The sequence below is a fragment of the Hyla sarda genome, chromosome 11 (genome assembly GCF_029499605.1).
Source record: "Hyla sarda isolate aHylSar1 chromosome 11, aHylSar1.hap1, whole genome shotgun sequence".
Lineage (NCBI taxonomy): Eukaryota > Metazoa > Chordata > Amphibia > Anura > Hylidae > Hyla > Hyla sarda.
In genome coordinates, this window is record NC_079199.1 from 13966694 (window position 1) to 13984736 (window position 18043).

General features: G+C 47.1%; 1 protein-coding gene across 19 annotated transcripts in view; it reads right to left on the bottom strand.

Annotated features, from left to right (window-relative positions):
• The window catches only part of WDR25 (WD repeat domain 25), a 135296-nt gene extending 117416 nt beyond the window's left edge, over window positions 1–17880 (bottom strand). For all 19 annotated transcript variants that reach the window (XR_008848668.1, XR_008848670.1, XR_008848669.1 and 16 more), the window contains exons 1-2: window positions 17783–17880; window positions 14234–14855 (exon numbers count right to left, since the gene is read on the bottom strand). Coding sequence is in view for 10 of the 19 variants with exons in the window: in XM_056545224.1 (XP_056401199.1) it covers window positions 14234–14845 (612 nt within the window). In the remaining 9 variants the exon portion in view is untranslated. The remainder of the gene's footprint in view (window positions 1–14233; window positions 14856–17782) is intronic.
• Between the last annotated feature and the right edge of the window lie 163 nt (window positions 17881–18043).

Genomic DNA, 18043 nt, shown 5'->3' on the forward strand with positions numbered 1-18043 from the left:
GACGTACCACCTACCTAACCATTCTACAGACCAATTCCTCCCCTTCATGACAGCGGGACCCCCTAATGTCAGCAGCCTGGTCAGTAACTAGGAACATGACAGAGAGATCAAGGTGGTGACTCTGCTCCAGATTCCCTGTCATGATCTTGTTACATTTTATAATCCTCCCAGTTCACTGCTCCCATCATGATAAACCACCCCCCACCTATATTTTTTTTTAAATAATTTTTTAGATTTCTACCTTGATATTGCTCTGTATTTTCTGCTCAGTCAGATTCACAGACTGGGAAGGGGCATTCCCCAGTAGACGTGACATCATCTGAAGCCATACAGGGGAGAACTTCCTCCCTCTCTCTGCTGCACACAGCCCAGAGCAGTTCAGTGTGAGATGAGCTATAATTGGCTAAGGCTGCACCCCCCCCCCCCTCAGCACTCCAGACTGCATTTCCTGATTTTGGACTTCTGCCAGGCCAGGAGGAGTCCAAAGTATGTGCAAGAGATGGACAAGTAGGGAAATACCTAGTGGCAGCCTTTTTAAAAACAAATAAAACATAGAAAACTTAATTTTTATTTTTTTTAAACAAAGTATAATAGAAATATTTTTTCATTTACCATAAGGAGTGCAGTAGCAAAAATTTGTTTTAAATGGGTAGTCCAGTGGTGAAAAACTTATCCCCTATCCTAAGGATAGGGGATAAGTTTGATATCGCGGGGGGTCCGACCGCTGGGGCCCCCTGCGATCTCTGTACGGGGCCCCGGCTCTCCGGCCAGATAGCGGGTGTCGACCTCCGCACGAAGCGGCGGCCGACACGCCCCCTCAATACATCTCTATGGCAGAGCCGGAGATTGCCGAAGGCAGCGCTTCGGCTCTGCCATAAAGTTGTATTGAGGGGGCATGTCGGCCGCCGCTTCGTGCGGAGGTCGACACGCCCCCTTCTCGCAGGCTGTCGGGGCTCCGTACAGGAGATCACAGGGGGCCCCAGCGGTCGGACCCCCCGCAATCTCAAACTTATCCCCTATCCTTAGGATAGGGGATAAGTTGTTCACCACTGGACTACTCCTTTAAATGATAGTGCCCATTTAATCAGGTTCATCATCTGTGGGATGTGCTGGAGAAACAGGTCTGATCCACGGAGGCTGTGCCTGTTACCACAGGACAAAATCACAGGGCTATGGAGTCCAGATTTCAATGGGTCAGATGTTGCAAAACTACAACCCCCAGCATGCCCGGACAGCCAACGGCTGTCCGGGCATGCTGGGAGTTGTAGTTTTGCAAATGGGAGATCAGATATGATGAATATAAATGTTGCATTGACCGTCGGTAGGTAACACTCCATCCGTGTCTCCAATCTATAGCATCTTGTAGAGTTGCCCTTTAAATATTACAGGTTTAAACAGTTAGTTTGGGCTTTTCCCTTGTGCTAAATCTCTCTTCACAACTCTTCCTTCCTCCGATTATGTCAGGAACACATCAGCAACATATGTTTCCACCCAGTCGTAGCCGCGCGCTCCTCCACCCGGTTACCGCTTGGTCGCACTTCGTAGATGTGAAACATTTGCGTTACTTGGACGGCCATATGGCACCGACAAAATGCATCGGCAAACCGCTTTAATCAGGCGGCACGGATGTTTAACCCCTTGTGTTCCCTCCTATCTTTACATAAGATTTTGTAAGATAAGCGATGCTACCGGACTGAAAAGACGTCAGGCGGTCTGTGTCACATATCACCAAGTCAAGGCTCTTTGTTGAGCTCCATGGCTTCAATTTTCAGGGATCTTTTAGTCATCTATGGCGATACAGGATATCTTAGTTAGAAATGGACTATCATTTTGTCTACAGCTCCTATATAGAGCTACGTTTCCATGGTAACAGACTACCAACATTCTCTATGTAGTCTGATCCTATAGCCATTATTTCTTTTCAATGGGTCCCGAAGGTCAGGAGAACAATATGACTCCAGCACCAGACTACATGGGCTTTGTTTGTTTGTAGTCTGTAACCGTGGAGACACATAGATCTGCACAGGAGCTGTAGACAGAAAACAATAGGATATTTTTAACAAAGAACTAATTACAAAGTTAGCAATCACATGTGACAACAACTCATTGGTCACTCTGGCTGAGCTCCAAATACCCTGTGTGCAGATGGAAGAAACTTCCAGAAGGTCCAGAACCATCACTGCAGCCTCCAAAATCTGAGCTTTATGGCAGAAAGAAGAAGGAAGCCTCCCCTCAGTACAAGACACAAGAAAAACACCTGGAGCTTACAAGAAAAAGGTTCTAAAGGACTTAAAGACTGGGAAACAAGATTCTCTGGTCTGGTCTGGAACCAAGATTGAACTTTTTGGCCTCAATTTGTCTTGAGGAAACCAGGCTCTGCCCAATACCATCCCTACAGTGATCATGGTGGGGGAAGCATCATGTCTGGGGGAAACCAAGCACTGCCCATGACCTGCCCAATACCATCCCTACAGGGATCATGGTGGGGGCAGCATCATGTCTGGAAGAAACCAGGTACTGCCCATCACCTGCCCAATACCATCCCTACAGTGATCATGGTGGGGGCAGCATCATGTCTGGAAGAAACCAGGCACTACCCATCACCTGCCCAATACCATCCCTACAGGGATCATGGTGGGGGCAGCATCATGTCTGGAGGAAACCAGGCACTGCCCATGACCTGCCCAATACCATCCCTACAGGGATCATGGTGGGGGCAGCATCATGTCTGGAAGAAACCAGGTACTGCCCATCACCTGCCCAATACCATCCCTACAGTGATCATGGTGGGGGCAGCATCATGTCTGGGGGAAACCAAGCACTGCCCATGACCTGCCCAATACCATCCCTACAGGGATCATGGTGGGGGCAGCATCATGTCTGGAAGAAACCAGGTACTGCCCATCACCTGCCCAATACCATCCCTACAGAGATCATGGTGGGGGCAGCATCATGTCTGGAGGAAACCAGGCACTACCCATCACCTGCCCAATACCATCCCTACAGTGATCATGGTGGGGGCAGCATCATGTCTGGGGGAACCAGGTACTGCCCATCACCTGCCCAATACCATCCCTACAGTGATCATGGTGGGGGCAGCATCATGTCCGGAGGAAACCAGGCACTGCCCATCACCGCCCAATACCATCCCTACAGTGATCATGGTGGGGGCAGCATCATGTCTGGGGGAAACCAGGTCCTACTCATCAACTGCCCAATATCATCCCTACAGTGATCATGGTGGGGGCAGCATCATGTCTGGGGGAAACCAGGCACTGCCCATCATCTGCCCAATACTATCCCTTCAGTGATCATGGTGGGGGCAGCATCATGTCTGGAGGAAACCAGGACTGCCCATCACCTGCCCAATACCATCCCCTACAGTGATCATGGTGGGGGCAGCATCATGTCTGGAGGAAACCAAGCACTGCCCAATACCTGCCCAATACCATCCCTACAGTGATCATGGTGGGGGCAGCATCATGTCTGGAGGAAACCAGGCACTGCCCATCACCTGCCCAATACCATCCCTACAGTGATCATGGTGGGGCAGCATCATGTCTGGAGCAAACCAGCCACTGCCCATCACCGCCCAATACCATCCCTACAGTGATCATGGTGGGGGCAGCATCATGTCTGGGGGAAACCAGGCACTGCCCATCAACTGCCCAATACCATCCCTACAGTGAAGTATGGTGGGGGCAGCATCATGCTGTGGAGACCAGATGACTGGTCAGGGTTCAAGAAAAGCTAAATGAGGAAAAATTACAGAGATATTTTTTATGAAAACTCGGGACCTCAGACCAAACCCAATGGGACATCTCTGGACCTGAAAATGGCTTTTACGACTGTCCCCATCCAACCGGACAGAGCTAAGAAAACTCCCAAATCCAGGTGTGTAAACCTTGTGGCCTCATCCCCAAGAAAACTGGAGGCTGCAGTCACTTCCAAAAGGGCTTCAACTAAGTACTGAATAAAGGGTCTTTTGCAAAACTACAACTCCCAGCATGCCGTTGGCTGTCTGGGCATGCTGGGAGTTGTAGTTTTGCAACATCTGGAGGGCCACAGTTTGGAGACCACAGGGATAGAGCATTTCCGGCTGATTTTTTTTCCCCTTTTCAGTGCAAAATGGTCTTGAATCGAAAGAACTAGCTATAAGATCGAAAGGCCTGTGCACATAGCGCCACCTAGAGGACAATTGCCACGGCTAAGGTTCTTTAACCACCGCAGCCGGGGAAGCGTGTGTCACTATGGCAACAAAATCCATATGGAGTGAAGACAATGGAAATTAAAAGGATTCATCCTTTCCACATAGCAGAGACTTTAAACAGTGCGGGGAGAACAGACGCTGCCATCCGGGTCATCTGAAGCTGTGCACACAACAAAGACATCGAGACGCCGTTACCTTGACTACTTCCACGTGAAACGCAATTCGGAAGAAAAAGGTCGAGGGTCGCTGAGTAATCCGGAGTTGTATTTTGGAGATTTTACCAGAGTTGCCATTATAAAAACTCAGTTAAAACGTTAAATCATACCCTAAAAAAAATACCCAACACTAACTTGGAACTTACGGATGATTGGCTGAATCTAATATCACAATATCAACATATCCACTCAGAAGCCCTAAGGCAAAGAGAAGAACCCCTAGGTTAGGCTGAGTTCACACCACGTTTTGTTAAATACGGTTCCCGTATACGGCTGGGAGGAGGGGGCGGGGCTTAATCGCGGGGGCGGGGCTTAATCGCGGCGCCCGCACTCAGCCGTATTCGGGAACCGTATTTAATGCATGTCTATGAGCCAACCGGAGTGAATTGCAGCCTCCGGTCGGCTTCGTTTTCGGCCGTATGAGGTTTCCCGACCGTAGGCAAAAACACGGTCGACCACGTTTTTTGTCTTCGGTCGGGAAACCGCATACGGCCGAAAACGAAGCCGACCGGAGGCTGCGGTTCACTCCGGTCGGCTCATAGACATGCATTAAATACGGTTCCCGAATACTGCTGAGTGCGGGCACCGCGATTAAGCCCCGCCCCCCTCCTCCCAGCCGTATACGGGAAACGTATTCAACAAAACGTGGTGTGAACCCAGCCTAAATACAACCCTCATCCTATCACCCGACACCCGAGACATGTAGTTCCGGGTGCCACGATCCCCTGTGGAGGTAACTGGAGGGCTTACCTCTGCATTCATGGCCGCCCCCATAGATCTGCATTTGATTGACTCTGCCTTGAGCAGGCTCAACCAAATGAACACAGAGCAATAGAGTTATCCGGGAATAGAAAATCCAGCAATGGAGGGGTTATCCGGGAATAGAAAAAAAGAGCTAATTTCTTTTAAAAACAGCTCCCCATCTGTCTCCTGGTTGGGTGTGGTTTTACAACTTGGCTCCATTCACTTTAAAGGGGTATTCCAGGAAAAAAATGTTTTTATATATATTAACTGGCTCCAGAAAGTTAAACAGATTTGTAAATTACTTCTATTAAAAAATCTTAATCCTTTCAGGACTTATGAGCTTCTGAAGTTAAGGTTTTTCTTTTCTGTCTAAGTGCTCTCTGATGACACGTGTCTCAGGAACCGCCCAGTTTAGAAGAGGTTTGCTATGGGGATTTGCTTCTAAACTGGGCGGTTCCCGAGACACGTGTCATCAGGGAGCACTTAGACAGAAAAGAAAAACCTTAACTTCAGAAGCTCATACGTACTGAAAGGATTAAGATTTTTTTAATAGAAGTAATTTGAAAGAAAGTAGCTCTGTTTTTCAGTTCCAGGATAACCCCTTTAAGCACTGATTTTCTGTGGGTCAGACTGGTGATCACATGACCCAGTAATAAAATGTACGGATGCAGTTGTTCTAGAATCAAACAGATGATGATGTAGGATGGTGAGTGGGCATGATATTAGCAAAAAAAAGCCTGAAGTGCTTCTTTAAAGGGGTACTCTGCCCCTAAATATCTTATCCCCCTATCCAAAGGACCCCCACGATCTCCGGTGTGGCACCACAGCCGTCACCCCTTCTTCATTCAGGTCTATGGGAGGAGGCGTGACGACTATGTAGTAGCTGTCAGGCCCCATCCCATAGACATGAATGGAGGGGGCGTGACCGCTTCCGCATTCAGAACACCGCGGTCCCAGCGGCCGGACCCCTCATAATCAGACATCTTATCCCCTATTTTTTGGATAGGGGATAAGATGTCTAGGGGCGGAGTACCCCTTTAATGTGTAATAAAATATGTGTTGATAAGAACATATCGTAAGGTACAGATATGGCGACACACAGCGCCGTGCGGTCTCATACCTTTCCGTTTTCCTCGCTGTCGGCTAATTAACAAGCGCCATCTATTTGCTAATTGCAGGAAATTATCTCTTCATTGTCATTTCATAAACGAGCTGAAGATTTGCAAACGTCTGTGAACAAAGCCATGGAACGTGGCACAATGACTGGCGGGCGCGGATCCTCCCTGGCACGACAGAAGGGCATAATTGAGCCTCCTCCGAGAGCTATAATAATGGTTGGGCTTCATTACATTTGGAAATCCTCCGTGATCATTTATGGACGATGGCGCTCGGGATAAATCGCCTCTGCCCTATGTTTACTAAACAGGAAAGAAGGTGCAAACCTGCCAAGAAGAATGCAGACATACCGCACCCCAACAATGTGCAAAACCGGAACTGTAAAGAAAAGGAAAACTGCAATGCAAAAGTATTCAACCCCTCTACAGAATACATTTTCAAACATTATTGAATGCAAATATGCCAGGAAGAATACACAAAAATGTGTGTGTGTATATATAATCACTCTGAAGCGAGATACAAAAAAAAAAAAAAAAAAAAAAAACACCACCTATACTTCCTTCCTTCCAGAAACAGCGCCATTCATCTCTATGGGCGGTATATGGTATAGCAGGTCAGGCCTATGGATAGGGGTGGAGCTGTTTCTGAAAGAACGTAGCCATGATTTTCTAACCCTTTTGTATAGCAAAATAAACAGTGGACTGGGCTCCGCTCTGCCTTCATCCGCTCATGTCATGCCGCTGCACCTGGTGCCTTACACAGGGCTCGCCTGTCTGCGTAGACCGTGTGCTCACCATCAATGTGTATAACGGCACGGCGAGTCTGATGGGGTTTCTCAACCTTTCAGACTGTCTGTGCATGTGCCATAATTAACATTAACAGCGCATGCGCGGTCAAACTGCACCGGGCTGCATAGATATTATATAGAGAGTGATCCCTCAACTTACAATGGCCTCAGGTTACAATATTTTCAGTCTTTTCTGGACCATTGTAACGTGAAACCAGAATCACCATACAATGTACAGACAGTCCAGATCTGTGAAACGTGTCACAACTGGAAGAACCGACCAATCAGAATGGGCATTCACTGGTAAAACCCCTGTATTACTGAAGTGTATGCACTGACTGCTGTCTGGTAGCGCCCCCTACAGTACAGGGAGGTATTACATGTTCTGTACTCTTTACCTGTATTACTGAAGTGTATGCACTGACTGGTGTCTGGTAGCGCCCCCTACAGTACAGGGAGGTATTACATGTTCTGTACTCTTTACCTGTATTACTGAAGTGTATGTACTGACTGGTGTCTGGTAGCGCCCCCTACAGTACAGGGAGGTATTACATGTTCTGTACTCTTTACCTGTATTACTGAAGTGTATGCACTGACTGGTGTCTGATAGCGCCCCGACAGTACAGGGAGGTATTACATGTTCTGTATTCTTTACCTGTACCAGGATTAGCTGCTCCTTTGGACACCAGGTGAGGGCGGCTCCATGTTACTTTTTTAGGACACTGTGTACTGTACAGGACCCTGAAGAAGCTCCTGTCCTCTACATAGACAGTGATTACAGCTCCAGCAGATCCTTATTACTTTTATATGTAAGGATTTGCTTTATCTGTATTAGTTATCTACTTATTTTTCTTTAATCCTCACTTTCCTATTTTTGGATGATATTTTGGGGCTTCAGAACCAATTACCAGGTTTCCATAGAGTCATGGTCTCAACATACAATGGATTCAACATACAATGGTCGTCCTGGAACCAATAACATTTTAACTTGATAGACCACTGTATATACCAGTGTATCCCAACCAGTGTGCCTCCAGCTGTTGCAAAACTACAACTCCCATTTAACCAGTGTTTATTCTTGTGCTTTATGCAGGTTTTATTCTTCTTCAATGCAGTTTTTTGCAGTGTTAATATTTGCATTTTACGGTTGTGTTTTTTTGCGGTAACTTTCTTACCAAAGACAATGATCATGTAATTCCAGGATTTATTTTTACCGGGCTAAGTTTTTTGACATTTATGCCAGCGACCGAAATTACGCTGCGGAACACGATCTCTACATTTGTATCAAGCAAAACACTTCAGCACAAAAAAAATGATGATTATTCTGCCGCGAATGGGGAAATAAATAGCAGGCAATTCAGCGATGATTAAGGCTAAGTGTCCCGCGAGCGCCAAATAAACAGCAGATAAAATTATACTAATGGCTCACTTCACAGCTACAGCGGCCATCTTGGCCTCATTTATCAAAACTATCCAGAGGAGGAACCCTCCTTGTTGCTCATAGCAACCAATCAGATCTCAGCTTTCATTTAACATAATCAGTATAGAAAATGAAAGCTCTGATCGGTTGCTACAGGTAACAAAGGCAGTTTTAATAAATCTGCCCCTTATGCGGCCATTTTGTAGGCAGAACTAAATTTCCCTCAATAAAAAAAAAAAAACTACATCCAGGAAGATTTATTCAAAATGGAGTCTTTACCATGACAACCAATCTGATACCAGGTCCTATCTTTATAATGACCTTGGAAAATAAAAGCTGCGACCTGACTGGTTGCTATGGAAAACACTTAAGGGCTTTTTCAAGACAACAAACTCCCATTCATGGCCATGAGGAGACCTGTGTACGCGGCCGCCATATATCGAAAGATCATAAAAGATTGTAAAAGAAAAATTCCCTTACGCACAACCAGTACTACCAAACCCTGCGCACATGTTTCCTGAGCAGATGTTCGTTTTCTATGCCGTGGATTTGGTCACATATTCGTCCAGTCTTTTCCAACCAGGGTGCCTCCAGCTGTAGCAAAACTACAACTCCCAGCACTGTTTTACTTACAGTGGGGCAAAAAAGTATTTAGTCAGCCACCAATTGTGCAAGCTCTCCCACTTTAAGGGTACGTTCAGACGAGCGGATTTACAGCGGATTTTACGCTGCAGATCCGTCGCTGAAGGACCTCTGTATGCTGCCTTTACATGTGCCTGCTCGGAGCGGCAATACGCCGCTACGTGCAGACACACTGGAGCAATGTGCAAGTCGCCGCGCATGTGCGGTGTACTCGCACACATCGCGGCCACTCCCCATGTGAGCCAGGCCAAGAGCTGCCACGATGTGCGTGTATACTGCGCATGCACGCGGCGACTCGCACATCGCAAGTGTGTCTGCTCATAGCAGCGTATTGCCGCTCCGAGCAGGCACATGTAATGCAGCATATAGGAGGTCCTTCAGCAGCGGATCCACAGCGAAATACGCATGGAAAATCCACTCGTCCTAATGTACCCTAGAAGACGAGAGAGGCCTGTAATTTTCATCATAGGTATACCTCAACTATCTATCAATCCCCAGTGGGCACTACAAAAAAATGGAAAACAAACATACCTTTCAGCCAATACTAACGGATCCGAAAAAATTGCACCTGTAACAGTACCTTCTGCACTCAAGCCAAAACTCTCCAAAACCAAATTTTAGCCAAAAGGCTACCCCAAAAAAAATCCTAAATGAAGCATACAACAAAACAAAATCACTAAAACAAGAGGACTGTTTAAAGGAGTACTCCGGCGAGCACTTTTCTCCTTTTAATCCGTCCGGGCTGCAAAATAAAAGAAAACAAACTTTCTCTTACCTGCCAACGAGCCCCCGGAGCTCCGGTACACTCCGGTACAGGTGTTCGGGCCCCGGGCTGTGTTCTTCTTACTTCCTGTTAGGCTGAAGCTCCATGTGACGTGCCGGGCTAACAGGAAGTAAGAAGAATACAGCCCGGGGACCGAACACCTGTACCGGAGTGTACCGGAGCTCCGGGGGCTCGTTGGCAGGTAAGAGAAAGTTTGTTTTCTTTTATTTTGCAGCCCGGACGGGATAAAATTAGAAAAGTGCGCGCCGGACTACTCCTTTAATACCAAAAGAAAGCAGAGAAAATCCTGAAAATCTAATCATACTCAATTTCATTACCACCTACAACTCCTCCCGCAACGCAATCCGCTCTGTCCTTCCAAAACACTGGCACATACTCCAATCCGATCCAGTCCTAGAGAACGCCTTTCCAAACAAACCAGGCATAACCTTCAGGAGAGCTCCAACACTATAAAACAGACTAGCCCTCAGCAGACTAAGACGCAACGCAACCTGCCACAACAATAACACCTATAAAAACAAAAACTAAAGGGGCATACAGATGCGAAACTACCATAAACCACCAACAAAAAAACGTTTTCCAACAAAACCACCAATGAAATATTCAACATCAATTTCTCTCTCAACTGCAAATCCAGCTACGTTATTTATCTGATCACCTGAATCTGCAACCAACAATACATTGGAAGAACCACCCAGGAGCTACATCTCCGACTCAACCAACACAGAAACGAAAAATCGCCCTCCAGAGCCTCCAGACATTGCTCAGAAAAACATCTGGACATAAAACAATTTAAAGGGGGTACTCCAGCCCTAAGACATCTTATCCCTTATCCAAATGATAGGGGATAAGATGTCTTACCGTGGGGGTCCCGCCGCTGGGGACCCCCGCAATCTTGCATTCGGCACCCACCTCTTTGAGCTGCACGCCGTTGGCGTGCAGCTCAAAGAGGTGGGTGCCGAATGCAAGATTGCGGGGGTCCCCATCGACGGGACCCCCACAGTCAGACATCTTATCCCCTATCCTTTGGATAGGGGATAAGATGTCTTAGGGCCGGAGTACCCCTTTAATCACCATATACCCCATCGATCAAATCACAACATTCAAAAAGGACAGGTTCTCAGCCCTAAAAACACAAAAAAATGTACTGGATTTACCGCATAGGAACACTTCAACCGCACGGTTTAAATGATGCCATAGAACTCATAATATAACCAACAAAATTCCCACTACCAATAAAACATAATAAAACCACCCAGCCATCCATACCTCCCATATTCTTCTCAAAATAATACACAATCCATACAACACACTAATTCACTAGTACAATAACGGCCCCTACTGGCCATGTGTAATCACTACAACTCTATCACACTTAAATGAGTATTCCAGGCAAAACCCTCCGGAAAGTTAAACAGATTTGTAAATTAATGGTAAAAAATTGCCCGGACCTTCTAAGTGAGTGAGTATAATTATAGGTATTTAGATAAATAATTCTCTGGAGCAATTAAAGGGGTAGTCCAGTGGTGAAAAACTTATCCCCTATCCTAAGGATAGGGGATAAGTTTGAGATCGCGGGGGGTCCGACCGCTGGGGTCCCCTGCGATCTCTCTGTACGGGGCCCCGGCTCTCCGCCGAGATAGCGGGTGTCGACCCCCGCACGAGGCGGCGGCCGACACGCCCCCTCAATACATCTCTATGGCAGAGCCGGAGATTGCCGGAGATTGCCGAAGGCAGCGCTTCGGCTCTGCCATAGAGTTGTATTGAGGGGGCGTGTCGGCCGCCGCCTCTTGCGGAGGTCGACACGCCCCCTTCCCGCGGGCTGTCGGGGCTCCGTACAGGAGATCGCAGGGGGCCCCAGCGGTCGAACCCCCCGCGATCTGCAACTTATCCCCTATCCTTAGGATAGGGGATAAGTTGCTCACCACTGAATCACCACTGGACTACTCCTTTAAGGTATAGTTGCATGCCCTAGTTTGACCTCGGTGTGTATCAATAATTGTGAGCTGCACATACACCCTTTTTTTTTTCTTAGATTTGTAAATTACTTCTATTAAAAAATCTTAATCCTTCCAATAGTTATTAGCTTCTGAAGTTTTCTGTCTAACTGCTCAATGATGATGTCACGTCCCGGGAGCTGTGCATGATGGGAGAATATCCCCATAGGAGCTGCACAGCTCCCGGAACGTGAGTCATCAGAAAGCAGTTACACAGAAAACAGCAACTCAACTTCAGAAGCTAATAACTATTGGAAGGATTAAGATTTTTTATAGAAGTAATTTACAAATCTGTTTTTTTTTTTATATATAAAAAAAAGTTTTGGCCTGGAATACCCCTTTAAACCTGCCTGTATTGCTTTAAAACGTTAATCTACTGTTACCACAAGCTTATGAATAACTTCCTCCCTTCTGTCAAACATAATCAACTGAACATTCTAATATAACCACAAAGTATATTAATTACTTCCATTCTGGCCATTATCCACATAACCTATTGACCTTTGCTGTCACTCAGAGTTAAAGGGGAACTCCCCTGCCCCAGCGTCTGGTACGTTTAGTTCAGAACGCTGGATGCGGGGTCTTGATGTCACGGCCATGCCCCCTCGTGATGTCACACCCCCTCAATGCAAGTCTATGGGAGGGGGCGTGGTGTGACGTCACGACCCCCGAAGCCCGTACCCAGCATTCGGAACTAAATGTTCTGGACAATGGGGCAGTGGAGTACCCCTTTAAATATACACTCACAAACTCTGGTCACCCATCCAAGCCTCAGCCAACCCTAAAGCTGCTTAACTTAAAAACCAACTCAGCCAGCCCCGTCATAGACCTTAAAGGGGTACTCCGCACCCCTAGACATCTTATCCCCTATCTCCTATGAGATCTCGGCTGCAGCACCCACCTGGACGGCTTCCACCTCACACCGGCAACACTGGAGGCTTCGGATCCCGACCACAATGGCGGACGAGCGTGACGTCACAACTCCGCCCCTGGAAGCCTGTGCTAGCATTTCTCCTGCGGTGTATATAGTAGTATATAGCAGTGTATACGGATAAAACTTTTTTTATATATCAACTGGCTCCAGAAAGTTAAACAGATTTGTAAATTACTTCTATTAAAAAATCTTAATCCTTCCAATAGTTATTAGCTTCTGAAGTTTTCTGTCTAACTGCTCAATGATGATGTCACGTCCCGGGAGCTGTGCATGATGGGAGAATATCCCCATAGGAACTGCACAGCTCCCGGGACGTGAGTCATCAGAGAGCAGTTAGACAGAAAACAACAACTCAACTTCAGAAGCTAATAACTATTGGAAGGATTAAGATTTTTTAATAGAAGTAATTTACAAATCTGTTTAACTTTCTGGAGCCAGTTGATATATAAAAAAAAAAGTTTTGGCCTGGAATACCCCTTTAATATCACCAACCATTCCCATTTTATTAAGGTGTATCCATATAAGTGGCCCACCCTGTATATCTTCGTGAAGACGTATATATATATATATATATATATATATATATCTATATATATATTATATATATATATATATATATATATATATATATATATATATATATATATATATATATATATTTATTTCCTATGAAAAAATGATATGCAAATTTTTCATGCAAAATTTCGCGAACATAGGATGAATAATCGGCAATATATTCGCGAAATATTGCAAATTCGAATATGGCCCCTGCCGCTCATCACTAATTTCTACATCGATTTCGGAAAAACTGCAGCGATTTATTACCCTTTGAATTACGGTTTTAGTACACCGTATTTTTTTTCTTTTTTTTTTTACATTACACTTCAGTGAACCACGTTTATGAGAATTTTCAGCCCGTTGAGCAAAATAATTTGGGACTTTTTTTTTTTTTAAACCAGTTTTGTAAGTCAGGTCCGGGCTGCTGGATGTTTGTGGTGTATGTGTGGGGCTTTGCAAAAATCCTGCAACAAAACTGCACATAATGTGAACGGACCTCAACTCACTTATGAGTCTAATCAGCTCACCTGGGTGATCTCCAGCAGCTTGATGAGATGACCAGGTGCAGTGATAAGACTCCACACCCTCTCTCTGCAAAGCCAGAGGATTGATGGAAAATGTAGGCAGCATTATAAAATCATATAAGTAATGGAATTGAAATCGGTAAGGCTGAAAACTCATTCCTGCCACTTCGGCTAAAACAGGTAAGCACAATACACAAGAACCTCTACATTATTCTCTAATAGCCTATGCTGCAATTTATATTTCATTTTTGCAGTTTTTAGCAATATTCCCCCAATGGATCTATAAGATGTAGAATTGTTACCTTGCACGTTCCGTCCATGGACGCAGAGAGTAGTAAGTGGCTGTACTGCTTTACAGGACACCACTGGACGCGGTTCACAGCGCCCGCATGCTCCCTCATCTCAAATACAACTTTTTTCGGAATTCCGCTGCTGCCGTATTTCACAGATAAATGAGGTCCAAGGTACTCGGAGACTCTGTAAATTTTCTTTGCCGAGTGGCTGATGTGGTCATGTGACTTTACGGATGTGTCACAATGAACCTCAGCGGCCATATTGGTTTGCTCCTGCCTTAGTCTTTTGGGAACGTAAGGCTTCACAACCCCTCCAGTGCTTGGCAGAGGTCTCTTCTGAGCGGGTAGGACAGGCATCTTTATGGGGGAATTACTAATTCCCTTGTATGTAGAATTATCCTTAGTATAGGACACAAGGCATTTATCAGTCAGACTGAAGTCTTTGCCAAAAGATGAGGATCCCCCTAAAGTATTCAGACCAGGCGGGGGTGGGGTAGCGTCACTTTGTTGCTGCAACAACACCGGATGCACAGGACGAGCTTCCGTGACTTGAGGCTCATGGGGCTGTCCACCATCTTCTGTGTCTGAATCAGAATCATCATACGCCACTAAGAAGTTCATCCTCAGGCTCCTAAAGAGAAATAGACAGAAATACGTCAGCATTGAACAGTGTGCCTCCAGCTGTTGCAAAACAACTCCCATGCTGTGAGTTGTAGTTTTACAACGGCTAGATGCACATTGTTTGTAAAACACTGGTATAGACATTGTATACTCTATAAATTTGTGCGTAAGCTTTCTACTATACTTGGTGTATCACATCAAGATCTCTGCTTGCAGTCAGTGAATGGGGACATCTATTGTTTACACTATACTGGCCAACTTTGCAAATTGGGCAACAGAGAAATAAAAATAAATAAAAAAGTGAAATATGAAATGGTGCAAATTATTTTTTGCTGTATGCCCTGCCCACTTACATAGGGTATTTAATGCCATGCATCACACTGAAAATAATTAATGCAGACCCCACACCAGACTTCATGAACATAGACCCCCCCCCCCCCCCCATAAACTAATGGAAAACCTGCTGTCTCTTGCATCACAAATACGGACACTAATAAAATGCTGACCCCTTAACCAAAGTGAAACTCTGGACTCCTGTAACAAACAGTGACCCCAAAACCTTTAGCAAACAAATAGAGATCCCCAAATCCTGTAATAAACAAATACGGATGCAGTAACAAACCAATTCAGACCCTCAGACCCCACAACAAACTAGTATGGACCCCTGGATCCCATATGGTGTCTGGTGGGGGGGTCTGTATTGGTTTGTTATGGTGTCTGGGGGGGTCTGTATTGGTTTGTTATGGTGTCTGGGGGGGGGGGTCTGTATTGGTTTGTTATGGTGTCTGGGGGGGGGGGGGTCTGTATTGGTTTGTTATGGTGTCTGAGGGGGGGGTCTGTACTGATTTTGTATGGTGTCGGGGGGGGGGGGGGGGGGGCGACACCATAACAAACCAATACAGTCCCCCGGACAACATAACTGCAGCTATAGAGGTACAACCTGCTTAACAGCTGCAGATTTGTTACAGTGTAGCTGAAGTCGACCCTACAGCAGTGTACAGGACACTAGATAAAGCCCCGGACATGTAGTAATAACCGGCCTGCACTATGACCCAGACCTCTGTATAACCGGCCTGCACTATGACCCGGACCTCTGTATAACCGGCCTGCACTATCACCCGGACCTCTGTATAACCGGCCTGCACTATGACCAGGACCTCTGTATAACCGGCCTGCACTATGACCCGGACCTCTGTATAACAGGCCTGCACTATGACCCGGACCTCTGTATAACCGGCCTGCACTATGACCCAGACCTCTGTATAACCGGCCTGCACTATGACCCGGACCTCTGTATAACCGGCCTGCACTATGACCCGGACCTCTGTATAACCGGCCTGCACTATGACCCGGACCTCTGTATAACCGGCCTGCACTATGACCCGGACCTCTGTATAACCGGCCTGCACTATGACCCGGACCTCTGTATAACCGGCCTGCACTATGACCCGGACCTCTGTATAACCGGCCTGCACTATGACCCGGACCTCTGTATAACCGGCCTGCACTATGACCCGGACCTCTGTATAACCGGCCTGCACTATGACCCGGACCTCTGTATAACCGGCCTGCACTATGACCCGGACCTCTGTATAACAGGCCTGCACTATGACCCGGACCTCTGTATAACCGGCCTGCACTATGACCCGGACCTCTGTATAACCGGCCTGCACTATGACCCGGACCTCTGTATAACCGGCCTGCACTATGACCCGGACCTCTGTATAACAGGCCTGCACTATCACCCGGACCTCTGTATAACCGGCCTGCACTATCACCCGGACCTCTGTATAACCGGCCTGCACTATGACCCAGACCTCTGTATAACCGGCCTGCACTATGACCCGGACCTCTGTATAACCGACCTGCACTATGACCCGGACCTCTGTATAACCGGCCTGCACTATGACCCGGACCTCTGTATAACCGGCCTGCACTATGACCCGGACCTCTGTATAACCGGCCTGCACTATGACCCGGACCTCTGTATAACCGGCCTGCACTATGACCCGGACCTCTGTATAACCGGCCTGCACTATGACCCGGACCTCTGTATAACCGGCCTGCACTATGACCCGGACCTCTGTATAACCGGCCTGCACTATGACCCGGACCTCTGTATAACAGGCCTGCACTATGACCCGGACCTCTGTATAACCGGCCTGCACTATGACCCGGACCTCTGTATAACAGGCCTGCACTATGACCCGGACCTCTGTATAACCCGCCTGCACTATGACCCGGACCTCTGTATAACCGGCCTGCACTATGACCCGGACCTCTGTATAACCGGCCTGCACTATGACCAGGACCTCTGTATAACCGGCCTGCACCTCTGTATAACCGGCCTGCACTATGACCCGAACCTCTGTATAACCGGCCTGCACTATGACCCGGACCTCTGTATAACCGGCCTGCACTATGACCCGGACCTCTGTATAACAGGCCTGCACTATGACCCGGACCTCTGTATAACAGGCCTGCACTATGACCCGGACCTCTGTATAACAGGCCTGCACTATGACCCGGACCTCTGTATAACCGGCCTGCACTATGACCCGGACCTCTGTATAACCGGCCTGCACTATGACCCGGACCTCTGTATAACCGGCCTGCACTATGACCCGGACCTCTGTATAACCGGCCTGCACTATGACCCGGACCTCTGTATAACCGACCTGCACTATCACCCGGACCTCTGTATAACCGGCCTGCACTATGACCCGGACCTCTGTATAACCGGCCTGTACTATGACCCGGACCTCTGTATAACCGGCCTGTACTATGACCCGGACCTCTGTATAACAGGCCTGCACTATGACCCGGACCTCTGTATAACCGGCCTGCACTATGACCCGGACCTCTGTATAACCGGCCTGCACTATGACCCGGACCTCTGTATAACACCCGGATATCACGAGGAGACCGCACACATACCGCTCAGTGTACACAGCGCCCTCTGACAGCCGCACTGCATGCCGGGAGCCGCTCCATGCCTTCACTGTATCACACAGCTCAGACTCTGTCCACCCACAAATCCGTTCCCCCGGAAACTAGAGCCGCGCACCTGAAGTTCCTCTCGCGATCATCCGCAGTTAATATCAGTTTATTCCATCAAATATCAGTGAATTATTATTATAAATCACTTTCATTCTGTCTCTCAGTTCATTTTTCAGCGCTTCAGCTTGGAGGTGTCCG